This window comes from Pelmatolapia mariae, linkage group LG9 (assembly GCF_036321145.2).
Source record: "Pelmatolapia mariae isolate MD_Pm_ZW linkage group LG9, Pm_UMD_F_2, whole genome shotgun sequence".
NCBI classification, from domain to species: Eukaryota; Metazoa; Chordata; class Actinopteri; order Cichliformes; family Cichlidae; genus Pelmatolapia; species Pelmatolapia mariae.
The window spans coordinates 24,085,813-24,110,494 of record NC_086235.1 but is presented as its reverse complement, the minus strand read 5'-3'; the positions used below and the strand labels follow the sequence as shown (position 1 = coordinate 24,110,494).

At 38.4% G+C, this 24,682-nt stretch overlaps 1 protein-coding gene across 3 annotated transcripts in view; it reads left to right on the top strand.

Moving 5' to 3' along the window:
- ctnnd2a (catenin (cadherin-associated protein), delta 2a) overlaps positions 1-24,682 on the top strand; it is a 249,594-nt gene that overhangs the window by 113,079 nt on the left and 111,833 nt on the right. For all 3 annotated transcript variants that reach the window (XM_063483875.1, XM_063483876.1, XM_063483874.1), the window contains exons 6-11: positions 3,507-3,679; positions 8,006-8,060; positions 8,669-8,873; positions 9,215-9,332; positions 10,228-10,360; positions 13,976-14,149. In XM_063483875.1, coding sequence (XP_063339945.1) covers positions 3,507-3,679; positions 8,006-8,060; positions 8,669-8,873; positions 9,215-9,332; positions 10,228-10,360; positions 13,976-14,149 — 858 coding nt within the window. The remainder of the gene's footprint in view (positions 1-3,506; positions 3,680-8,005; positions 8,061-8,668; positions 8,874-9,214; positions 9,333-10,227; positions 10,361-13,975; positions 14,150-24,682) is intronic.

The window sequence follows — 24,682 nt, the reverse complement described above, 5'->3', positions numbered from 1 at the left end:
TTAAAAATTTGAACAAGTGCTTGATCAAAATCGAATCTAATCCTGACAGGCACTTCAAAACCAAAATTCATGTTACTGTTTCAAAACAACACATTTAATTGCTTTGTGCAGTCAGTGCTTAAAAAGTGGCGATAGTCTTCACAGAGTGCAGCAGTAGTTAATTTAAATATATGAGCATAATGGTAGCCAATACTTGTTAACTGTTGTTTATTAATGGAGGAAAATTATCCCTCACCCATTGGATAAGTGGAATAATTGCCACAAATCCTATTATTAAGATTTAATTTTTGCTATGATTACAGCTCTGACCTCTGCTCACACCAAACCACTTGAGCTTTATTCCAGATTTTTGAGTTGAAATGCAATGAAAAATACATTTTCTAAAATTATATCTGCAGTTTGGCATTCAATATCCTCATTGATTATTTGCTCTAAAGCAAATCGTTTTAAGTCAATTTAAGGAACACACGCAGCATATTGCTCTCTTAATTTTTTTACAAAGAACTGTCCCAAATGCCTGTGGACCTTGGATTGTGATAAAGAAATTCAAACAATGATTGAGAGGCAGCCCGTGTATAAGGTCATGCTAAATGTGCTTGGCATTTTCTTTGCAGGTCATTGGTTTTGGAACACTGCATTCCCATTTCACTTATTGCCTGCTGACCTTTTTGATAGTTGATATTGTAGTAATGGATGGCATTTTAGAACTCACACTGTGAGGGGTGATACACAGTGAATTTCTGTGTGTCAGTTTACATGTTACATCTTGCAATGCATGTGGTTTCTGGAACTGATAGAGTGGGCTAGGTAGTGTGGAACAACGATGTAATGTTTTGCACACACACACACACACACACATCCACACAAAGAGGCATATCTGATCAAAAGTTGGACATGATAAGCTATTTTTGGTATATTTACTATAATTGCTGGTTTGCTTTAATATGATATGGATTATCTGTTTAAGCATATGCTGAACAGCTACAAGACGTGCCAGATCATTAGATCCTTACCGTTTTTGTACCTTGTAGTGCCCGAGTCTCTGTCCAGATAGATGGCTTTCTCATTGTGAGCACTCTTGTTATGGGTGTCCCACACCCAGCTGTTTTTCCCATTTTGCAAATGGGCTTCTACCACAAGCTTAACAACGTGGCTGTAGATAGCTTTCAATGGGTGTGTGTGATTTTTCCCAAAAGAGAGTGCTGCAAATAGCTAAGTAGTAAATACGTACTGTAGTGAAATGTCGTTGTCTTCAGCAGAAGGTTCTACTAAACAGGCTTTTTGTCGGTGAACACAAGTGTCAGCACAGAGCAACACAACTCATAAGTAACTGTACACAGACGCGCTAATTCTTTTAAAAAAAAAAAAGTAATGTTCAGGTTTTTATTGTGATTTTAAATCCAGCATTCCTACAATCTTTAATGACCCTTTTGTGTGTATGTCAGGTGTGCATGAGTGAGTATTTCATAGACTGCAGTAAGAATACGATGCTCATAATTTGACTGAGCTTTTGAAATATTTATATCAGAACACTCAAACTTATATTTCCATATCAAAACAGAGACGAGAGTCAATACTGACACAAAAGAATTTAGATCCCTACAACCAGTGTTTTTCATTTTACCCTCTGTTACTCACACATGCATATGCTACTATACACTCACTCATATTAGGCATTTGCACATTTAATGTCACATGTGTGCAAGCATACAGCAGCCTTTAATAAACCCTTATTAGCTACTTCATAATCGGTCAACTTTGCCACCTTCTGACCATCCAGCAAAAACAAATTTCGCAACACATGTTTGAACATAGAAACAACCATATGCATTTTTTTGTCACGTAACACACACGATGTAACAAACACCAAGGCTGAGGGATGATGAGTTTGGGAGCTCCCACTCAGTCTGCGTAACACAAAGTGCTGTTTAATAATTCATAAAAAGCGAGGGATGAATCAAGATGAGAAAAGGCAAGTCTTTTGTGAAGGCGAGAAGCAGAGGAGTTGATCTTGGTTCACAGCACAGAGGCTCACAGGGAGGGAAGGATTCAGGGAGAAGAGAGCGAGCAAGAGAGATGGAGTGAGCAAGCAAATAGATATAGGAGAAGAATAATAACGGGCCATTGTTCTTTAAAGTGAGAAAAGAAACTAACGAGTCAGTAAGCTCAGGGGAAGACACTTATTGTAGACTTTATTAGGACATATCCATGATGGTTCAACTTTTGAAATTGGGAGAGAGAAACAGAAAGAAATCCCCACATTCTTTAACCCTGTTCATCAGAATCTTTACTTACTTCTATATGTTGATGGGATGATTTCACAATATGTATATGTTGGTTCGATGGGGCTGTTTTAAAAAAAAAAGATTGGATATGTTTATATACACTAAGATACAGTATTAGTGTGCATACTGGATATTTATTTGCATTAAAAAATTTGTTTAATATTACCTCTACCAGCTCGGGCACAGATGCAGATCAACTAAGCAGCAACTAAACAATGTCTGGCATCTCTAACCTACAGTGGCAACATACATGTTATGGACTTAATGAATGTTAATCTTCATGAATTATTTATTTGCCATATCATGAATATGTGAGTAATCTAATTACTTCTTAATAGAGCACACGTAAACACATATATGGAAAACCTACATTACTACGCACTCACGGCCGACTGGCTTGTGGCTTGTAACCATTCCTTTTGGTTCACCACATCATTTCATAGACATTTAAAAGATAGTCCATCTAAAAAACTGCCTTATGATGTTCTTAGCTTGGATCAATATCAGCTTTATGTGCACAGCATCGGAATCAGAGAGAAGGGATTATTATCTGATGACACAGCAGCGACTTCATCAGGTGGTTGAAGTAGTGATGCTCTGAAGCAGACGGTGAATTTGTGTGCATGTAAGAAAAGTCATTGGGGTTGATATAGTCTTTTGTTTTAACCCTTTGGAAGATGGATTGGCATTTTAGGTGTTTGAAGCCAAATTTCATTGTTTTAGAAAGCTCAGTTAACTACTGGAAAAATAAAATAATGTTTGTTAATTAATTCCAGACCAGACCATCATGGTCCGCCTTGAGTAAAGTTTTTTTTTAAGCCAACAATATAAAATAAAAAAAGAACATGTTTCAGGAGGTATTGTTTAAGTTGTTAGGTGTTCCGTCTATTACAACTTTTTTCTTTTCAGCCTTCCTCCTCCTCCTCTCATCCTCTCTATCTCCCTGCTCCTCCTCCTTCTCCTCCAGTTCTTTCTGTTCCCCTGTTTCGGTCTTCCTCTGCTAATAAATTATGTATGCTATCTCCAACTCACGGAGTGCTGCACTGCTGCACTATCTGCTCTAAATTGCTGCTTGCTCTCTCTCTCTCTCTTTTCCCTATTTCACACCCCCTCTCTTTCTCACTCTTAATCTGTCTCTCTCACGCTCTCACTTGCTCTGTCACAAACTCAACTCAACCCCCTTTCTATACAACCATACGCCACCTCTGTCTCAATTGGTAGGACCGGCTCTTCTTTCCCAGAGTTCCTTGCAGCTCAACTCCACCCCGGAGGCTTCGCTCCAGTACTCTGCCAGCTACCATAGCAACCAGACCCTCGCCCTAAGCGACAGCATCTCTGCAGCAACTCCTCAGCGCAGCGGGCAAGTTGGAGGAGCTGTGCACAGCTACAACCAGGTGGGAAATACTTCCGAACAAAGAGAATATTGAGCGTGCAAGTGTTGATGAGAACAAAACCGAGAGCAATTCTGTCACTGGCTATCTGTGCAAACCACAATGTGTGTTGTGAGAAACTTTCCATTTGTCTAGGAGGCTGGTGATCACAAAATTTTAGTATGGATTTTGGCTCGGACGGTGACTAATTTGAAGTGCGTTTTCCTCAGTTTATAAGTAAAGCTGCATTAAAACCATTTGCTTGCTTATGCAAACTTGTAAGTACTTGTAGTGTTGAGAGATGCTGGTCTTCGGATTTCTTGTCGCTCCGATTTTTCCTTTCAGAGACCCTGCGAACATTGCCCTTCATTTTCCTCTACTGACTTTTTTTAGGCACTGTGTTGCATAGCGCTTATCCAGCTACATGTAACTCTGGCTCTCAGTGCTCTTAGCAAATGTGAATTTGTTTGACACCATAACTGAGTCTATTTGATCAGGGTAGAAGTGCATATTTGCGGAATCCTATTTCATTAGCCCTGCTGAAGTGCTTTAGTCCAGTTCTGCCTTTTCAAGCTGCCCATTGGATTTTGTCTCTAGTGTGAAGGTGATGATAGACATAGGCAAGTTGTTTAGAAGAAAACAGGTTATGAGATGCTCACAGACCCAAATTAGGGTACAATTAAATACACACAGAGAAATCTCTGCAAGTGTCTTGTTTATAAAGACTTAAAATAAAGCTACATGGATACAAAGACATTAACCACAGCAGTGTGCTGATAGAGAGAAAATCTATCAAATTACTTTCTAGCCTGCAGCTGCCAATTATTTTGAATTTCCATATTCTTAACATATCAGTATTAAGTATTACTGCAAACACACACACACACATGTTGTATGAAACAGAAACCCACTGATCTGCTTAATCAGTGAAGCAGCCAGCGTCTGGTATAAATCTTCCATTTATGATAGATAATTATGAATACAAAATGAGATCAAATAGTTTAAATGAATCATTTTAAACTAGATAATTATTTGACAATAGTCGTGAATGGCTTTTGGTATGTTTCTGAGTCTTTGGGCAGAATTTTGTACTAAAGGTAAATTGGTATCTGCTTTCTGCTCTGTCAATTTGCACATGCATTTCTGTGGTTTGTTATTTTATGTTCATGTGTCTTTTGAAAGAAAATGATGTAGGAAGTGTTATCGTTTTTTGTAAATATATTTATTCACATCCCCTGCAGTCACACCAAAGCCAGTTTCAGATAAAGCTTAGATGCCTTGCCTTAATAAATAAGAAACAGGAGGAAAAGACAGAGAGAAACACTGATAGGCTGGGATACAGATGGATGGACAGATTAGGAAAAAGGAATGTTTACTCTTTCTACAGTGTTCCTTGTCCTCTTTTCCCTTCCTCTCATCTTCCTTCCCTGTCCTCTCTGCTCACCATCTCTGTCCATGTGAGCGAGTGTGTATCTCTCTGTGTGTGTATCCTCCCCTCTGATGTTTTTGGCTTGTCAGTGTAATGGGGCTAGTGCTGTCAACAGAGCTTGCTGCTCATGAATAGCTTTATGCATGCCAGTGCTGCTAGATAGGCAGGTGCAGCTTGCATGCATGGGTAGTACATGTATGTTTTTGTTGATCTTCTTCCATTCGTGTGCGCTTGGGTATGTGTGTGTGCACGCAGGGGCTGCATTCCTTTACATGGATGCATGGTGACTATCTGAAGGAGGGAGAGAAAGTAAAAGGTCTAGCATGTTGCTGCTCTTTTTGTAGGATATTTATAACCCTGAGAGGCCAGGTTTTAATAATTCATGGATACATGGCACCTCAAACATCCCAATGTTTTACTGGAGGAGAAAAAGAGCAGCACTGCAAGATGACACAGAGTGAGATCGAGAAAGTGCTCTCCCTCGCAGTGTGTGTTAGGCTTTCTATCTGTTTGTTACCTCAGCCAACAATTCATCTTTTACTCATTATTTATTTACCCATTGATTTATTTACTCATTCCCACACTCTTTAGGCCTCACTTTGTGTCTTGATCATTGTAGCACATCTGTAGTGTTGAACACAGTCTATTAGCCACCATTAACGGGAGCTCTTCCCTTTGTCTCATAAGCTTTAAGTCATTCACTTGGTTCCATAATCTACTAAACTAACACAAAGGACCTCTATAGCACTTTTAGTAATTCATCCTTGGAAAGCTTTAGAGGTACAAAATATTTAGATGACATACATCAACTACAGTGGTATAATTCAATATTCTTTAATATTTACAAATAAACACAACATTATATTCATATATTTATTTAAACCATGAAATCTTCAATTTTAGAGACATTTGTTAAGTTATTTACAAATGATAATTATACGTTCTTTCACTCTGTGTGTGTCACCTGCTTACTTTCCTGCCTGCCACAATATCAAGTTTTCTTTAGAAAAAACATTCTTTTCATGATGAAGGACAAATATTCTGTGTTTCAGAAGGAGTTAATAAATATTAGGTGGGGTAAAAAAAATTTCAGCCCCATCTATTAGAATTCATCTCAGATTTGGTTTTGGGTGCTGTAGGTTGATTCCCTGTGAAGTGCTGTGAGCTTGTCGGAGTTCCAGTGCTCCAGCACTCTACATTTGAATCACTGGAAGACCCATTTTGACCACTTGCACAACTGTGCACAACTCTTCTACTAAGTTTAAATAGCAAACCTGCAACTCCTCCTAAAAAATTTTTTTTTAGGAAGAGGATGGAGCTGCAGGAACAACTGCGTTAGTCTTTTTTTCCAAAAAAAAAAAAAAAAGGATGGCATTCCATATTTATCCAGTAATATGTAGAAAGACACATGTTGATACAAACTACTGCAGAGTGCAATCCTCATTTTACCAATTATACGTTCTTTCACTCTGTGTGTGTCACCTGCTTGCTTTCCTGCCTGTTTTATTCCATAAACTGTACATCAGGTATTTTTTTTCTAAGATCCCTCCAGCAAACTATACTGTAAATTTCACAACCCCTTTTCAAACCTAGCATTCTGGAACCAGTGCCGTTGTCCTCAATAGATACACGCCCTTATCACAAAGCAGGAAAATAACCAGAGACCCAGACAGCCACTGGAAACAAAAGGGAGATTGTATGCTGGTGCATGCTGCTACATTTATTTGTGGTAGATATGCTGAGAAAGCAAGTGGGCTTTTTTGTTTGTTTTGTTTTGTTTCTCTGCACAATTTTGCAGCTGCAAATACAAACAGCACAACTCAATACAAACACAGCTCCAGAGTGTGTTCAGCTATTGTGAGCTACTGGTTATCAAATGATCAGACCGTGTGTTAACTGCATGCAATTTAGTGTCTTTTTGCTGTTCAGTAAAATATAACAGACAAAGTAAATATTCTAAGGACTAGCAGAATACATTAATGTCAAGTAATGCATTTTCATTTAAATGTAAATATATATTTATATACATTTTGTATCTCTCTTTTCAGATATGCATCTATATATTACTCAGTTACTCAGATTGTCTGAGCCAAACTACTGTATAGACAGTACTGACAATCCAAGGTGACTCAGTAACTGCATGATTGCATAATATGGCTTTCTACATCTGAAGCCGTGTCAGTCTAGTAATAATGGATCTGAATCACCTTTACAGCTCAAACTTACACACAAGGCTATATAAGGCTCAGCAAGGTCTGACATATGCTCCCTTTACTGTCTTTGGAGAATAAGGGGAATATATATGGATAGACCAGCCTATTTTGTGGAGTAAAAAGGCTTTTCATATTCTGTCTTTGACTCACATACCTTTTTTATCTGTGGCGAGTTCACTGCATATTGCCATCCAAGCTGTAGGTCCACTGTTCTCATTAAAATTGCCTTGTAAATAGATGTTAAACATTAACTAGTTTATAATAATAGATTTAGTTGTGTTAATTGTGAACATCGGGATTTTAATATAATGGATTGTAGATAATAAAATATGACTATACAGTTGACTACATAACTTTTTCTACCTTTAATAGATGGTGCGACAAGGCTTTACAAGAAATGATTTCAGTCAGCTGAGCTCAGAGGACTTCGTTGTCGGCGTCTGTGCGTCTTTTTTGTCATCCCTCTGTGTTCTGTGGGGATTTCATTACTAGCGCTCCCTAGGTTCATTCAAGAACCCTCAAAGGCTCGACTGAACTCATTGTGCATAAAAGTTTTTTTCATGAACACTACTCTTTATTCCGTTTCATCCCATTTATTTTCTTAACTCCGTCTCTCCCTTCAACTCTTCTCAAGTTTGTCCTCCCAAACTAATCACCTCCCTGTCATGCTAATCTTCAGTTGCTCTGTCTCCCCTCACAACCCCTCAGGTGACATCAAGCCGTGCAGCCCAGCAGCAACAATCACAGACTGGGCCGGGGTCAGGTAAGCCTTATCACATCTCCAATTTCTTTGCTTGTAATAATATGACAAGGCCTGACATACAGTTGATATGCACAAATGGCATATGGAGACACTGACCAACAACCAAGAAACCAAAAATATGATACTAAGAGAATATTTTTAGAATGTGCAGTATGAATAGCTTTATTATATTATTAGTGCATCCTTGATCTGGGGTCAGAGTTATGGGTTATTTATTTGCAATCCTCATTTAGTCTTTTTTTTTTAATTGTTAAAATTGATCACTCACTGATAATGATACCCAGAGTGCTCATATCCAGGCAAATGTCTGTGAATGTGTCAAATCTAAAATTCTAAGCATTATACAGTATATATGCAAACAGCTTTTTTAAGGAAAGTGTCACTGATGCACTTAAAATAAAATCTAAATTTTGACCTTTGTGCCAGTGTTTTGCTGTTATAATTTTTTTTGCCATATTACCAAGTTATCAGCCACAGGAAATCTCCAGCTTTTTAAAACCTATTTTAAATCTATTTCACATCATTATTATCAGGCTGATCACATTTCTCTGTCATTCTGTAACATTTACATGTTCATTAAAGTGTTTTCCCTCCACTCTTTTTTCAAGGTATCTACTACTCCAGTGCCACCTTACCTGCGCAGGGTTCCCCTCTGTCAGGAGGGGGAGGCTCAGGGTCCGGTTCCCCCAGTAAACTTCAACGTCTGGGATCAGCCTCTGATGCACAAGGATACGCTACCACTCAGCGGCTGCCTTCCTCTTCTTCGTCCTCTCCCAAACAGTCTCCTGCTAATCGGTTGGCCAAATCATACAGGTAGAGAGCATATACTGCTGCTAATACTGACATACAGTCCGTATTAGAATAATGAAAAGGCTTGAAAAATAGCTTGAGAATAAGGTAAACACATGATGATGGTTTGCAATAGAATAAAAAAACAGAAAAGAATATAAAAGTTAAACTTAAGTCTTGCAAGTTGATTGTCAGCTTCGTTATGCCAGCATATAAAAACATATCCTGTACATGACACATGACAAATGATTGTTCTCAAACATGAAGAGCAATCAGTTGTTTGAATTTTATATATATATTTATATGTATATATATATATACATATATGCAAACAAATGATGCTACTTTGTTCATTCGTCTTTCAGCACCACAGTTGCTGTGACAACAGCAGGAGGGGGCGGTTCCCCCCTGAGGGTGGCATCTCCACCTAATTCCACAGCAGGAGGGGGAGGGGCCAGCTCCACATCTTCCCCTCTTCACCAGGTAGATCATTCAACAGTTATACAATGTGGACACACGCAGAAAGGAAATGTATTTTGTGATAATAGACTATAAAATGAGAAGATTTTTATGTGAAGCATACATTTAAAGTCCATTAAAATTACCACGGGTTATACAATATTATAATGAATGCAAATGCAACTGTGCTTAGTGGAATATAAATTCACTTCTGCAAAGTGAAAGGACTTTAGACAAGTGCTATATAACTGAATGGTGTCTCACACTAATGCATACAAATACTTATTATTTTGAATGTGGGAATGTGTCATATTCAGATTGTATGTACATAAGGTTAAAGCTGGGTTAGCTTTCTCCTCACTTCTTTCACAGATTGTTTGGATGAATTTAGTTATTGTATCCATTTTGTACATATTACATTATTGTTATACATTTACATTACAGTTTAACTGATTCTACAGTAGTGATTATGTTTTTCTAAACGATTGAACAGATGTGTAATTGTTAGTTGTGTTATTTGTTGTAAGTGTAACTTTATGACATTCTGTAGTTATACAGTGCATTAAAACCATATGGCTGGTGTTACTATTATATTATTTACATTCTACCAGATGTTTGGTCACAAAAATAATAACACAGGGCAGCTGCAGGGCAATTATTTTCAGTTATATATTTAGATTTTTGTGTAAATTACATCCTTGACTCTAAAATGATTGGACATTTGCATTTATACACCCTTTTCTAAATGTTTTGCATTTGAACAAAGCCAATTTGGCAATTGAAACTTAAAAACATGTCAGTACAAAGACTTTTTATCCATACCAATCAAACTGAAACACGAGCCATGCCCGCTGTTACATATTTGGCTGCCACACTCAGTATTCTTAACCATTCAATCCAGCAACTCTCGTCTCTGCAGATGAGTTCAGGCATAGGGAACTATGCAACTCTGTCTCCCAAACGACTGGCAGCTCATCACGCTTCTGACCAGTACAAGATCTCCCACGAACTCTACGCTACTGCTACACTGCAGAGACCTGGAAGTCTGGCAGGTGGGGGTTGACACATTCATGCATTGTCGTGTATAGTTTCATGTGCTTGCACAAAACATAAACCCTCCAAAATATGTAATCCGTATTAAACTAAGTGTACTATGAATACTAAGGGGATATAAGTAAATCGCTCACAGTGTATCTTCGATTGTCTGTTTGTGCTGCAGATGTAGTATCTCGTATCAGTGGAGCATTTGTAGTCTAATTGTTACATTTCATTGCATCAGACTGCTGTTCTTAGAAATGTCAATTGCTATGTTTAAATCTATTGAATTAGCCGGTCTATGAAAAAGCACATCGCTGTGCTGTGGTTGATATCTCAGGCTATACTTCAAAGGAGGCATCAGTGTCTCTGAGGCTGCCTGTTAGAAAGTTTAAACTTTAGAATGAATATACTAAGCTATCAGCAGTTATATTTGAGAATTATGAGCTATTTCACTCACAGCTGTGTACCTGCTTTAAGAATGACTTAAAATTGATAAAATTCCTAATTATCTCTTCCAATACGCATGTGCAATAGCTGGGTGTAGGGAAGGACACTGATCTTAGTGCAGCCAGTTCTTAAAAGTACCAAATGGATTTAGATTAAGATACAATCTGTTTGGCGTTTCCCAAGGTTACATGTACTAAGACCAGTGTCCAAATATCTATAGACCCAACTGTAGGTCTATAAATATTGACATTGCTTTCAATACACTAGGAAATCGTTTATCTTCTTCATGATCTGCTGTGTTTCTTTCTTCTTACTAACTTCAGAAAGGACATTTTGTAATCTAATTGTAACTGTGAGTGAAGTAAGGAAAAGGTTGTTCTTGGTGACTCTGCTAGAGCATCCTTTGCCATGGACATTTTTTCCTGTGTGTATTTTGATTTTTTTCATCCAAAAAAATGAAACATAAAATTTAAAATAGATGAATATTGATTGACATGGAGTAAGTTTAATTTATCAGTTCTTTAAACTTAGAGCTACAGTGATAGGAACATGACCTTCATGGTTTACCCTGAGGGTGTAACTGTGATCTTGACGCATTGCCTCAGGTTTCATGTCTCCTGAAGGCTTTAAATGGAGTAGAAAAGAAAGATGTGAGCAGGAATGGACTGGGGACATAAAATTAACACAATTTGCTATCATGTGCATAGACTACCAGATTGTCGTTGATTGCATGAGGACAATTTAATGGCAATTCATGCTGGCAATGCACCATGTTTTATTTCACCTGTAAGGTCTGATAGTTACCACATTTTCAAAATCCTACCAACCATGAATTGTGTGTAGATAGTGTTACTCAGAAAATGGCTTATCACAGTGGATGATGTGCTCCTAGGAAAAGCACAGTAGAGTTCATCTGAGTAGCATGTTTGGAGAGGTACTTAGCAGCTTCACAGCTCCTACTCTATGCCAGAGTTAAGCTGCGTACAACAGAAATTGCCTAAAAAAGACGTTTACTGTCTGTGCTTTTTGTATGAAGGGCTGGTGTGATATAGTTCACTGGGTCTAAATATTGCCATGGTAGCAATGCAGGATAATATATGCAGCATACAATATATAATGTGTGGTTTAGATGCGGAGCTTTATTGGCACTGAAAATAGTTGCTGGTTAACATTAGAAACTCAGATGCAAAGCTGTGGAAATTCAATATATAGTCTTGTTCTATTTTTTAATTTATACTTCTCAGAAAAATTGTTGAAACAGTCATCTTTAATATTAAATCTGCCGTTGAGAACTATACTACCATTCTTGGTGGAATTACAGTATACACGTGAATGAGCAGCTTCTTGCTATATTTTTGTAGGTAAAAATGTAGTTTGCTCTATTTTTTACTAAACAGGCAGGACTGTAATTCACCAAGGAGCCAGAGTTGGGTTTGGCATGTTGTTATTCATTTTAAATATTTTACTGAATAAAACATCATATGAGGGGATCTCTCTCTCTCACTCTCTACATCAGCCTGTCATTTTTGTCTTAAAGTTCCTCTTCCTCTTTAAAGAAAGAGGTCAGTACTTCCATGAGTGGGCCCCCGTGAGCCAAAGAGTAAATGTATAATGAAATAAAACCAACTCACCAAGACTTCAAAGATGAAAGGCACTAGAGGAAGCGAAAGAGCTCGGATGAGTCATGCTGTTAATGGGTGTGTCCATGACTCTAATTAGTACTCTTTCATGCATATTCTCATATTGTCTTTCAGTCCTCCCCCGTAAAATTCACTGTATTTTACCTGGGGTCCACGGCAGTTCTAATGTCTGTTCTTCCAGTGTCTATTATTCTTTTTTCTTCCCTTATGCTGACACCCTTGTCCTCTTGCTGTTTGAGTTCACCATCTGGCTACAGCTGGCCAGTAGAGTATGAAGGGATGCAGCCAACCTTTCATAGGCTTGGGAGGTTAACAGGCCAGTCAGTTAACCACACAGCTGAAAGAAGGACAGAGTTGAGGTGCAACAGCGGTTTATCATCTGCCATAATAGTAAAGAAATAAGATAATAGGGGATTGTTCATTCTTCGGTGTGCATATATTTAATCCTACTTAGATGGCAAAGTCTATTAATATGCATTGATTTCTGATATAACCTGACAGATTGAGGTATTTGACTGTGTTAAATTGATGATGGATTCACAGGGAGGTTTGAATCTTCATGCACTGGCCCGTCATCCCGTGTAACTTTCTTGGCACGCGACTTCCAGTGCACTGAAAACTATTGTAATATGATATGACATTAGCTCCACTGGACCATCTCAGTCACTCATAGCTTTCTAACTCGGTGTATGTATGACTATTTATGTCTTTCCATTTCTATCTCGCACCACGTCACCTAAACCCTCCTGACTTGTCTTCATATTCCCCCACTTTGCTACTTTTCTACCCTTGCCTAATTTTAATTTTGGGTCTCCTTGTCTTCATTGGGAGGCCCCTTGCCTTACATTTGTTCTGCTGTGTAATGAACAAATGCCTGCTGTCAATGTCTCCTTGCCATGTTTTTTTCTGTGGGACTCCTGCCAAACACAGAGCAAAGGAGAGAGGGGGAAGGGGGGGGTTGCATCTCATTATTTTATAGCTGACGAACAGCAATGTGTTCCATGGAGATTAAAAAAAATGAAATGCAGAGGCATCACTCCCTGTTTTCTGTCTCTCTCAATCTGTATATTTCTTCTTATCTCATTTGTTGCTGCATATGTCTCTATATTTTTTTCTCTGCTTTTGATTTGCTTGAACTATAACTCTCTCACTTCCTTACCAGTCGTACAAACACAGACAGACGAACACACACACTACCAAACCCTTAGTTGCTCAGAACGACTTTGTGTACAGCGTCCTAATTATCCCACAACACTAGTCTACATCAGCATAGGTGAAGAATGGCAATGGACAGTTCTAAAATTCAAATAGACTTGTTGCTGCATATGCTTCTTTATTTTCCTTTCGTTTAAATACCATATCCACATTTATGTCTTTATTTTACCGCTCTTTTCACATGTCAGATACTTCTTACTCAACCCTTTCCATCCTTTTTGTTTCTAACCTGCTCATCTTCTTTCCTCATTTTCTACCTTTCACTTTGTCATTCCTTTTTCGCTGTGTTGTACTCACATCTTTTTACTTCCTCTTTCTTCACTCTAGGTTCTCGTGGCTCCTACAGTAGTCAGCATAGTCAAGAGCCCCTTCGGCCTCTGGGGTCCCCAGAGCACCACATAGATCCGATCTATGAAGAACGTGTCTATCACAACAAGGGTCCCATGAGAAGCCTTAGCCAGAGCCAGGGCCCAGACTCAGGGCCCTACCGCAACAACACAGGTAAGGCAGTCATTGCATCAAATTGTATCATCAATGCAGTTTCATGTTTTGTTTTGTTTCTACTTCGTGTGGCTTAGACATTTTAGAGTTTAAGCCCTGAACTCTGAAACTGTGTTTAAGGTAAATAAACTCAGGTAGCAAAAAAGTCATCTCTGACAAGTGACTAAGAGTATGTTATGGAAAACAAGGGCACCCACTTTCTCTATAAAGTGAGGCAAAAAACATTTAGTGAAGGAGTAAAGGTAGGTAATAAAATCCAGGTTTTGACCTTGATGGTGACTGTAACCAGCTGGTAAGAGGTGTAATTTAAAACTGTGTTAGATTTAAGCCATTTGTATTTTCAATATTCACCTGTTCAGCAGAAAGGAAGTGCGCTATAGTCACATAGCCTTGGAATAGCTGCTGAGTAGGAGAAAGAGAAAAAGTTACAGCCACACAGAGGTCTAGTGTTGAAGATCAACTGGTTTAGGGTAAATCAAGATGCTGGCTTTTGGAAAAGCACAACGTTGCATTTCAGTGGCAAGCTTTTTATATGAAATGTTTTGGAGGGAGATTCAGAAAAGCAGCTAGCCAATCCACAGAGGGTCTCGTTCTTATTGGTTAGGTATTGGGCTTGTTTGTGTGGCTCTCTGGCCTTAATTTTGTTTTCAGTAGGTAAGAAAAAGGCTGAAGTTGAGGTGAGTTGAAGTACTGATTTAACTTCTGTGAGATATACGTATAGGACAGAAGCAAAAAAATAGTTCTTTATAGGCTAAACCTGATGTCATATTATAATCATAACTTGTCCCTGACCGAGAGTGGTCATTTCCACCTTCTCCCACTGAGACCTGTGGTCTCAAACTTGGAGATGCTAATTCTCAATTCCGCTGTTTAATACTAAACTAAGAACCACTCCGGTGCGACCTGGAAGCCACCACCTGATAATGTGAACAGAATTATATCATCCACTAAAAGCAGAGACAAGATCCTGAGACTACCAAAGTGTAGTCAAACAGATACCTCAATCTGAGTTATCCGTCTCGTTCCCAGACTCAGACAGTGTCAGTGGGATTGACGAGATCCTCTAAGTATTCCATCCACCACCTGATTATATACTCACTTGAAGTCAGCAGCACCCCACTCCCACTCTACCTAACGTGAGCAGACCACTGCTTCCTCCTCTTGAGGCATCTGACGGTTTGCGAGAATTGTTTTGAGGCAGACCAAAAATCTTATTACATGGCCTCACCAAACTCCTCCCACACCTGAATTTTTGCCTGAGCCAGAGCCACACCGCGCGTGTTACCTGCCTCCGGAGTCCCACAGGCTAACCAAGCTCAATAGGACCCATTCTTCAGCTTGACTGCTCTCTTCGCCACCATCCACCATCTGGTTCAGACACTGTAAAACCATGAAACAGATCAACTACCCTGTGGCCACAGGTCCGTGCAATCACCTCAATGAAGGTGCAGAACATGATCCATGTGGTAGACTCAGTCTCCTGAGTCTCCCTCGGAATGCTGTCAAACTTCTGCCGGAGGTAGGAATTTAAGATCTGTTAGATGCTCCCACCACACCATCATAATACATTTGGCTGTGCCAGCCCTGCCCACTAACTTCCCCTTCCACCTGATCCAACTCAGCCAGTTGGTGATCAGTTTAGAGCTCAGCTCCTGCTATAACTATAAATTATACATAAATTATGGCTTTTCCCTCTTTCATTGTTTTTAACTAGCATTAGGCTCCGGTGATGGATAAGCCAATATGATTGTCTTTTATGTGTTATTGTTCCAATTGATTTAGGTTCAAATCAATTTAATGTATTAAGGCCCTTTCACAAAGAGAGTTACATTCACTGCTCTGCCTGCTAGGCTAAGTGAAGGTCCCAAATATGTGTTGTGCTTGGATCTGCGATCTGTGTATGTCTTTTTTCTTTCTGCACCCAGTGATGTGTATGTGTATAATATGTACCCACTCCATGTCATTCCTCATTTCTATTGGTCATGCAAAGTGCTTTGCTTGACGCCATGGTAAATTGTTCACGGATGGCAGAAGCAGTCATTGTATGAGAGAGTCATTTAATGCGAAGTAACTGGCCTAATTTGAAAATCTAAGGACTTGAAAGTAGAAATATATATTGTAGAGATAGATATAGCCACAGTAAAAGTAAAAAGCTCTCAGAAAAATACATACTACACATATAGATACCTAAAAATTCTCCTTAAATACTAGTGCATCTCAGAATACATGTCTGTATTTGAGCAAGGCCAAGATGGCTCACAACAAAGAACAGTCCTTGAGTTTGTAGATGGCATTTTTAAGCCTGTTGGTGTGTTTCTGCTCAGGAATATCAACCCATATATGTCTTAAATATAAAGTGTAACTTCAACAGCTTTTCCATAGTTTAAAATATAAGAATTTGTCCTTGAATAGTTTATGATATGCATTATTTTTCCGCCAGACACTAGGCTAATAATGGATCATGTCTAACATAAATATGCAAAAATGTGCTGCAATTAACTTTTGTAAGGAGACAAAATGTGTGTTCTCTAGTATCTAAAGGGAAATCTGTCCATGCCAGTTTTTTTTAATCAGTCACCAAGCAAAAATAATACTTGTTAACCAATGTCAGGAACAACTGAGATACCTTTGCACTGAATATATCAACCCTCATCAGTGCCAGTTTTCTTTTCTACAAAGTGAATGGTATGTTGTCTAGTTGGTCCAGTGAATTTCTATCAAGTCTAGAGCCAAATGGAGATAATGCTTTATGAAAAATAAAGAGTAAGTGGCATAGAAAAAGGCATTGCCAAGCCTATTGTGTTTTTGAAGCACAATAGGCTGTGTGGATGTTTTTTTCCCTTTTTTTTTATTCGCAATGAACTGCAGTTGGATACATTTACTATTGAACTCACACAGTCATTCTCACTCACTCTCCATTGTTGCCAGCAGTGTATTTTTAATAGGACCTCATTGAGCTTATCTCATTGTGGGTTTAGGTATACCATGTTAATCCCATTACGGTATCATATCCACACAAAAACACCCAAGTCTCTCAAGCCGCATTCACAGCTCCGTCGATGTCTTTAACGAGTCGATCCTTAATAGCTATCATTAGCATTCAGGTCAGATTTATGACAGTAAATATGCCACCCTAGACCAGAGTTTGAGTTCATCAGTTTCACTCACTTAAAAGGAATGAACATCTTCCATAAGCACCAAGCATAGCTTTTGAAGCACATTTCAGAGTTGGGTCATTGGGTTTGCTCATATTCTTGTGGGATATTGCTTTGATTACAATCAGTGAAATTCAGAACGCTTCACACAGTGATATCATTGTCTTTGCAAGCAGAAATCATTTAAATAAGTATGCTTCAGAAGTGTACGGAGAGAATCCAGTGTTATCTATAATTTACTGCGCCTTGTATTTGTAGTTTCAATAGATGGGTATGAGAAAACTCACAAAGGAAATTTGCACTGCAGCTACGAAAATCAATAGACTGTGGATTAGACCGTGTGCATTTAATTGTAACACTGGAGGTTTACAATGCACTTCTCCAATGATACAGTGTTTTAATAGATTGTCTGATGTTGTTGGAGCTAAATCCTTCATCAGAGCATATATTTTATCTCATGCACAAATATTTCCCTGCTGCGCTTGGCCCTTGTAGCTACACTGCAAGAACAACACACCGAAGATTAACAGCACCTTGAAGTCTCAGGGCTATTGAATTAAAGCTTGGCCTTTACACAGCGTATTTAGAAATTTGTGTGAATAGCATGTGCAGTGAAAAGGAGGTTGTCTAATAAGGATTCATAATGCATAGAGTGATGGCACATAATGAACTGATAAGGGCTGTGCTGACATAGTGAGCGGTAAGTCATTAATTATGTCATAGTGCCTTTTCTTGGCAATGGCAAGCTCACATTATTGGTTCATTAAGCTGGCATGGATCAATGTAATTAATGCTATAAGTCATCCCTTTGCTGAAAAGAAAAGAGAGACAGTTTTGTGTGGGTATTTGACTTCAAAAATTCCAAAGTTGTAGTCAGAGGTCTACAGTGTGTGGTGCACAGTGTCAGTCTAATTTAGGGCCAATTTAAACAAGGCAGTCAAATGAAGCCCACAATATTCGCTGAGAGCAGGGGGCATAGCATTATTTAACTGGGCACTTAACTATGAAGAGGAGCGACGTGGTACAACAAAAGCCATCTAAGTGACTCTAATTTTGCGTGCGCTGTTTTCATAGCTACTGTTTTCTGGGCCGGTTTTATCTCAAAGAGACACATGAAAGGAAATGCGAATTAGGAACAAACAGGACATGAAGAAGAAGCGAGTAAAGTGGATATACGGTGGCCTCTGATCTATAGTTCAAATGATTTTAGAAGGTAAAATGTTAGAGTTATGACTAAGTTAGTTACATTGTGGCAAACTTTTGCCAGAATGTTGTCGATTTTCAAAATACGCTGCTAGCCTGATGGCTTATTTTATGTCCAACACTGCAGTAAACCAACAGACCTGTAGTCTCAGGAAGCCATTGTCTCCCAGCACAGCGGACAGCTATTTGACAGCACACTTTGACAGTTCACTCAGGTTGAGTTTAAAATGTTGGTAATTGGTAAACCTGTCTACTTGGCTTCCACAGCTCTCAAGTCTTCTAGCTCAGTTCATTTCAGCACTACATTAATTGTTGCTGTGAGTGTTGCATTAACAGCACTGTCACTGTGGCTAATATAACTGAAGGAAAAATAAAAAAGCTTTTACTAAACCTCCACTACATGTGTCACCCCCTGATCAAACATCTCTCACATCTACACACTCTTTTTCAGTGATTTGCTACTGTCTCAGCCTCTTCATTATTTTTACATCTACACAGCGCAACGCTATGTATAGCAACTATGAGTGTGTATTTGCGTGTTTTTGCATGCATGTGTGCAGGCAGTGATGTGTAGTGTTTCATTCTTGGATTAAACCAGGCCAGTGCCCCAGAGGGCTGCAGGTTAATGCGGCCTATTTTAAACGATTATTCCTGCATGGCCACATCTTCTCCAGCGCACACATGAATACACCTACATGCTGGTATATTTTCCCACAAGAGATTGTGTTTCTAAAATCAGCCTACGCTTCACTTGTCACTATGCTTTCCTGTCTTAATTTACAATCGCTTCCTTTTTCTGTAACATCAGTCTCATTTTCTCCATTATCTTAATGATGTTGTGATCTCTCCTACTGCTTGCAATGATTTCCCTTTTCTCTTTACAAATATGTTTACCATTCTGACTGTTTTTTTGGTTCCTCTGTCTCATCTATCATCTCTACTAATTAAGAGGAGAATGTAAATCTTTACCTCGTGTTGTTTTATGCCCGTATTGTCTGTTTTTTCTTTCCTTTTTTCTGACCTCTCCTTGTTTTCTGCCATTTCGTCCTTCCCTTCTGCATTTGCGCTTACTTTTTTGTCTTTGTACTTTCCCTCTTTATCTCATAAAAGCTATCTTGACTTGTATTAATGACTCTGACCATTGGGAATAACAGGGTCTCTGAATGACTGTGGCTCTTTTTCTCTTTAATAGCTTAACATTAGGCCTGCATGTAGCTCAAGTGGTGACTGTGAGAATGGCTGGATTCAGTGTAGCTGTTATTTCTCAAGGTTGATCTATTGCAGTTGATAAGAGATGGTTTATATTTTAACATCTATCCTTAACATATCTTTAGAAGAGACAGATACAAATTCAGACAATCAGTAGTCACTAAGCCACAGTAAAAACAAAGTTATATTTTCTGAACAGCTTGCAGATCCAGACAACCAAATGCTGCCAGGCTGTATGAATAAAAGTGAATACACTTTTTTTTTTTTTTACTTTAAATACATTTTACAGAAAATTTCAGTCAGTGTAAAAACTGTAATCTCACATTCCCCATTTCTTAAGTGTATATAATAAAAGTTTGTCTTGTGTTAACCAGACAGTGTGGACGGTGCACTGCATTTGGCAAATATTTCTTATTTATATTCTACACTATATTTTGCTGTGGTGTTATTCACATAGACATTATGCATTTTAAATATCTCTAATACACTTTATATCTATGTCCATTTTATGTCATGTATTTTCAATTCTTGGCATAATTTTAGTCTAATGGACTGTAGTCCCTTACAACTTCTAGCTCCTATTTTTAAGCATGACAGACAGTAATTTCATGTCGTTGTTGTAGTCTTATCTGGAAATACTGCAGTGTTCAAAACTTTTTTTCCTCATTACGTTTCAGAACTGAAATGTATTCAGTTCCTGGGACAAGGGATCAACTCTGGTCTGTTACATAAGTGCAAGTGTGTGTGTGTTTGTTTGCTTGTTGTGAAGTTTTTTGCAAAGCATGATTATTTTTGCTTGAATATGCAGCACCGTGGCACTGGTTCCTTTCTCCAGTGTGAATTTGCACACATAAACATGCTCAGTAAAAGGAAAGAAAAAAATACGAGAAGGGATTTGCATCAAACCATTAAACCAATCTGCTTTCTCCTTTAAATCGGCTGTTTTTCTTCTGTAATGAGATCTGACATCCTAATGAGGGGGATAGAAGCAAGAGAGTGATGGAGAAGCGAGATGAGGGAGAGAAAGAAAAGAAACCCAAGAGAGGAGGGGGGAGACAAAGAAGTGAAGAGAGAGTACTGTTACTGAGTATATCTCGACCTGAGCACAAGGCAGTTTAGGGCTTCTCTTTAACAGAGAAACTGACAGATCCCTGAAAAGAAAGAAGAGAAAGGAAAGCTCAGTTTCATCTGGCACATATTCCTTAGTTCCCCAATGTGGCTTGTTATAGTAGTCACGGCCACTTGAATTGTGTGTTTATGTGTGTTTAATCAAACTTATTTAATTGATATTTAAGATTTAAAGATTTTTTGGCCTTTTAAAAAGACACCAAAAATTGGTATGATGGGTAACACTTTATATAATGTCCTCATAATAGATACTAGATATTTGTAAGTCCTTATATGATGACTGTTTACATGCAGTAATACAGGTAGGACTGTTTGTGTAAAAAACATAAACACACTTATTGAAAAACACCTGTTAACAGCTTATTAACTTTTTACCCCTCGACTGTCAAAAGCTGTCTTGTCGTCACTCCACCTGGCAGGCGGGTGGGCAGCGTGAACACGCAAGTTTGTGAATGTGATAACTCGAGAAGAATTTTGAAATCAATGCCATAGGTGCATTTACACTAATCTTGGGGCCAGTTTGACCTCAAGGTCAGAGAGCAGAGGTTAGGTTTTCTGAAAATACCTAGGATTTTCAAATTTATCCCATAGGTGTATCTACTAGGTAGCTAACAGGAGGCACTGGCGGCTGCCTGTATTTTAAAGAATGTGAATAGGAGTGTACACTGCATAATTACTAACAAGACCACAATCACAGTTATTAACCTTAACTAACTTGCCCACTATGTAGCTTTTTTAATTTAAGCGTCACAAATGTGGCTTCATTTTAACATGGCCTACTTATGCTAAATAGATACTTCATCCAAAGAAAGTTATGTTTCGATTTGTGTTTTGAAGTCTGCTATGATATGCCACATTATCACTGAATCTTTTAACAACACCGTGTAAAGTGCAACAGTAATTTTCTGCTGGAGGAGTACGTTTAATACATTCTTCATTAGGCTATGGGACTGCATCAGACCTCAATGCACTGAATAGCCGGTAATGTTTAAGAGGATCAGGTTTAAAGTTTTATAACTCTAATGTGCAGCTGTCATATATGAAATAAATTGCCTTGCTGAGAGAGCACTGAGTGGTAAAATAAATATATTAACCCATGAATTCACAGCACAGCTATTTTCTGCAGCATTGTCCTCTTGCCTTATTTGCAGCAACACTCTTTCCTTTCGCCATTTTATTTTTTATATTCTTTATTGAACTTCATTACCTGACAATCTAGATAATGTAATGAGGCAGGCAGAACACAGTTGGTTCATCAGATGTCCCCGTTTATGTAAGCGCATCCAGAAACGAATAACCACCTTAGTGAAAACTGTTAGGTGTGATTGAGGTTTTAGGTTTTTGTCAATTCAACTAACAATGCTTTGTTGTATATCTTTCTTGAGTGAGAACAAACACTATAAAGTTACAACAGGGAGAATTATATGGGGTGTTTTGAGCTAAATTTTGAAATACACATTTTGGGAATGTGGAAGACTCACATTAATTTGTTAAGGGAGGGCATAATATATTCCTTTTATGTTACATAGCGAGCCAGAGAGCCGGTTCTGACTGTCAAAGTACTTTGCCTTCTTGGAGTCTTTGGATAGGAAGCGGCTGGAACATACCTGGAAAATCTCCCAGACACGGGCCTCTGCCATGCAATCCCAACGCACTTGCAATATATGCTTGGTTATGCCAGGCTTGTCCTGCGTCTTCCCATGCCATCTGATCCAACTCACTGCCAGGTGGTGATCATTTGATAGCTCAGATCCTGTCTTCACCTGAGTGTCCATGATGTACAGCCATAGATCTGATGATACAAGGACAAAGTAATTCATCAGCTTGCAAACTAGGCTGTCCGAAGTGCACTTATGAACATCCTTATACTCAAACATGATGGTTGTTATTAATAAAATCAAATTTGCACAAAAGTCAAACAACAAAAAAACCAAACAAACACTAAGAACACTTTCGATTTAAAACAAGTCGTCTGAGCTGATCAAAGCTTGTTACTGAACTCTTCCATATTCACCTTAGTCTGCTAGCATTGCAGCACTGCTGTTTTTAATGATAGCAAGGGTCTACCCTGCAAGCATGCATCTAAGAGTGAGAATCAAAGTGTCTGAACAAACTGTGCAGAACATCCAAGAGGCATGATCATCACTTTTACTTTTTTAAAAATAACACATTTTGCTGGTGGAAGGTCAATATCAGCTGTCACTAATTAACGGTTTTTCCACAAGTTGATGACAGGACAAAATAAAACTTGCTTATGTTTGGCTTCGTGTGGTCCCTGCAGTCCGGATTCTCCCAAATGTTTTTTATGAGGCAAAAGAAGCATCACCTCTGTTCAATCTTAACTAGAATAAGTTTCTTTGTAGTTCCCGTAACTGTAACAGTGTATTGTTTACATCATTTACATCATCTTCTTAATGTTAGTGCTCAAATAAGTATCAGAATAGATGCTGTATTGAAGATGCACAGTCCCTAGGCTTGAATCAAAAATCTGGTCACGGCATCCCCTACTAATGTGTAGTACAATAGTTATTGCCTGATAAATCCTTGTAGCATAAAATTAAAGTGCTGCAGTATTGTTAAACTTTCTGGCTTCTCCCCAGTCACTTTATTGTGTCACTCCAGCAGGATTTCTCTGTCGCCAGGTTAGATTAGGTCTGTTTGGCCAAGATCAATTTCAGCTTGGCCCGTGATCCTGTTGGATTGTTAATGGACCTACTGCCTTTTCAACACCAGTAAAGAAAGATGTGTGAATTTGCACTTACTTATAATGTGATGTTTACTCCATTGCGAAAACATTTGTTCTGGTTAAATGCCCAGACTGTCATACTGCAGCCAGCTCTCTTTTGAAAGACAATGTCTAATCTCAGTTTAATTAACCAAGAAAACAAAAACGGACTTAAAAAAGGAGGTGAGGAAAAAAGAAAAGTGAAAATGGATTTATTTTTTCAGGATTATCATATGAATATTATGCGCAGCAATGCCTGTCAAACTGATAAACTGAATTGTTACAGTACGTTTAACTAGCGCTGTTGAACTTGCTGTTGATAAAAGCTCAGTCCATATGTGGAATCCAGGTGACTTTTATCATAGCTTAAACTTGTATTTAAAGTGAGGTTTTGCTGAAGTCTCAGAAAGTTTTAATTGCAAGCTCAGAGCATCTGATAACTCACAAGATCAGCACAAAATGCTTTCCTTCGGGAAGACATATGGCATTTCCTAAATATAACTCAAAGTAGTTGCCCCACAGACCCACTCACAAAACACTCCACACATGTGTTAAAAGTGCTCGTTTTTAAGTATGTACAGACACAAAAACGCCAGTCCTTGCAAACCCAAGGCATGCACAGGAACACAAAGCTACACACATGCTTCTGTGACATGCTTACTCAGTTTACACTTACAGTAGCGATTAGCATATTCTCAGTTTTATCAGCAGTTATTCATAACTGTAAAACAAAACATTTTTTGTCATCATCGATAACACAGCCCACACAACACTGATTGTCTTCATGAAATCACGTGTTTGATGCTTTTTTATGTTTTATTGATCCATTGTTTATTGTTTTTAAGTGGTATTCATTGCACTTTGACGTATTTTCCCTACCATAACACGTTCTTGTCAAATATCCTCACAAAGGTATGATAATCATTGCAAAGTCTATGACAATGATCTAGTACGTCTTCTTTTAGCCGCCCCTCTTACTACCTTATTAATATTGGTCAAATTCAAATAAGTAAGTCATGATCAGTTAAACTGGAAGTCCAGCTATTTTGTAGTTTAATTTTAATACAAGTTTGCTCAGTCCATTTCTTTATGCATGAAGTCACAAACATTTAT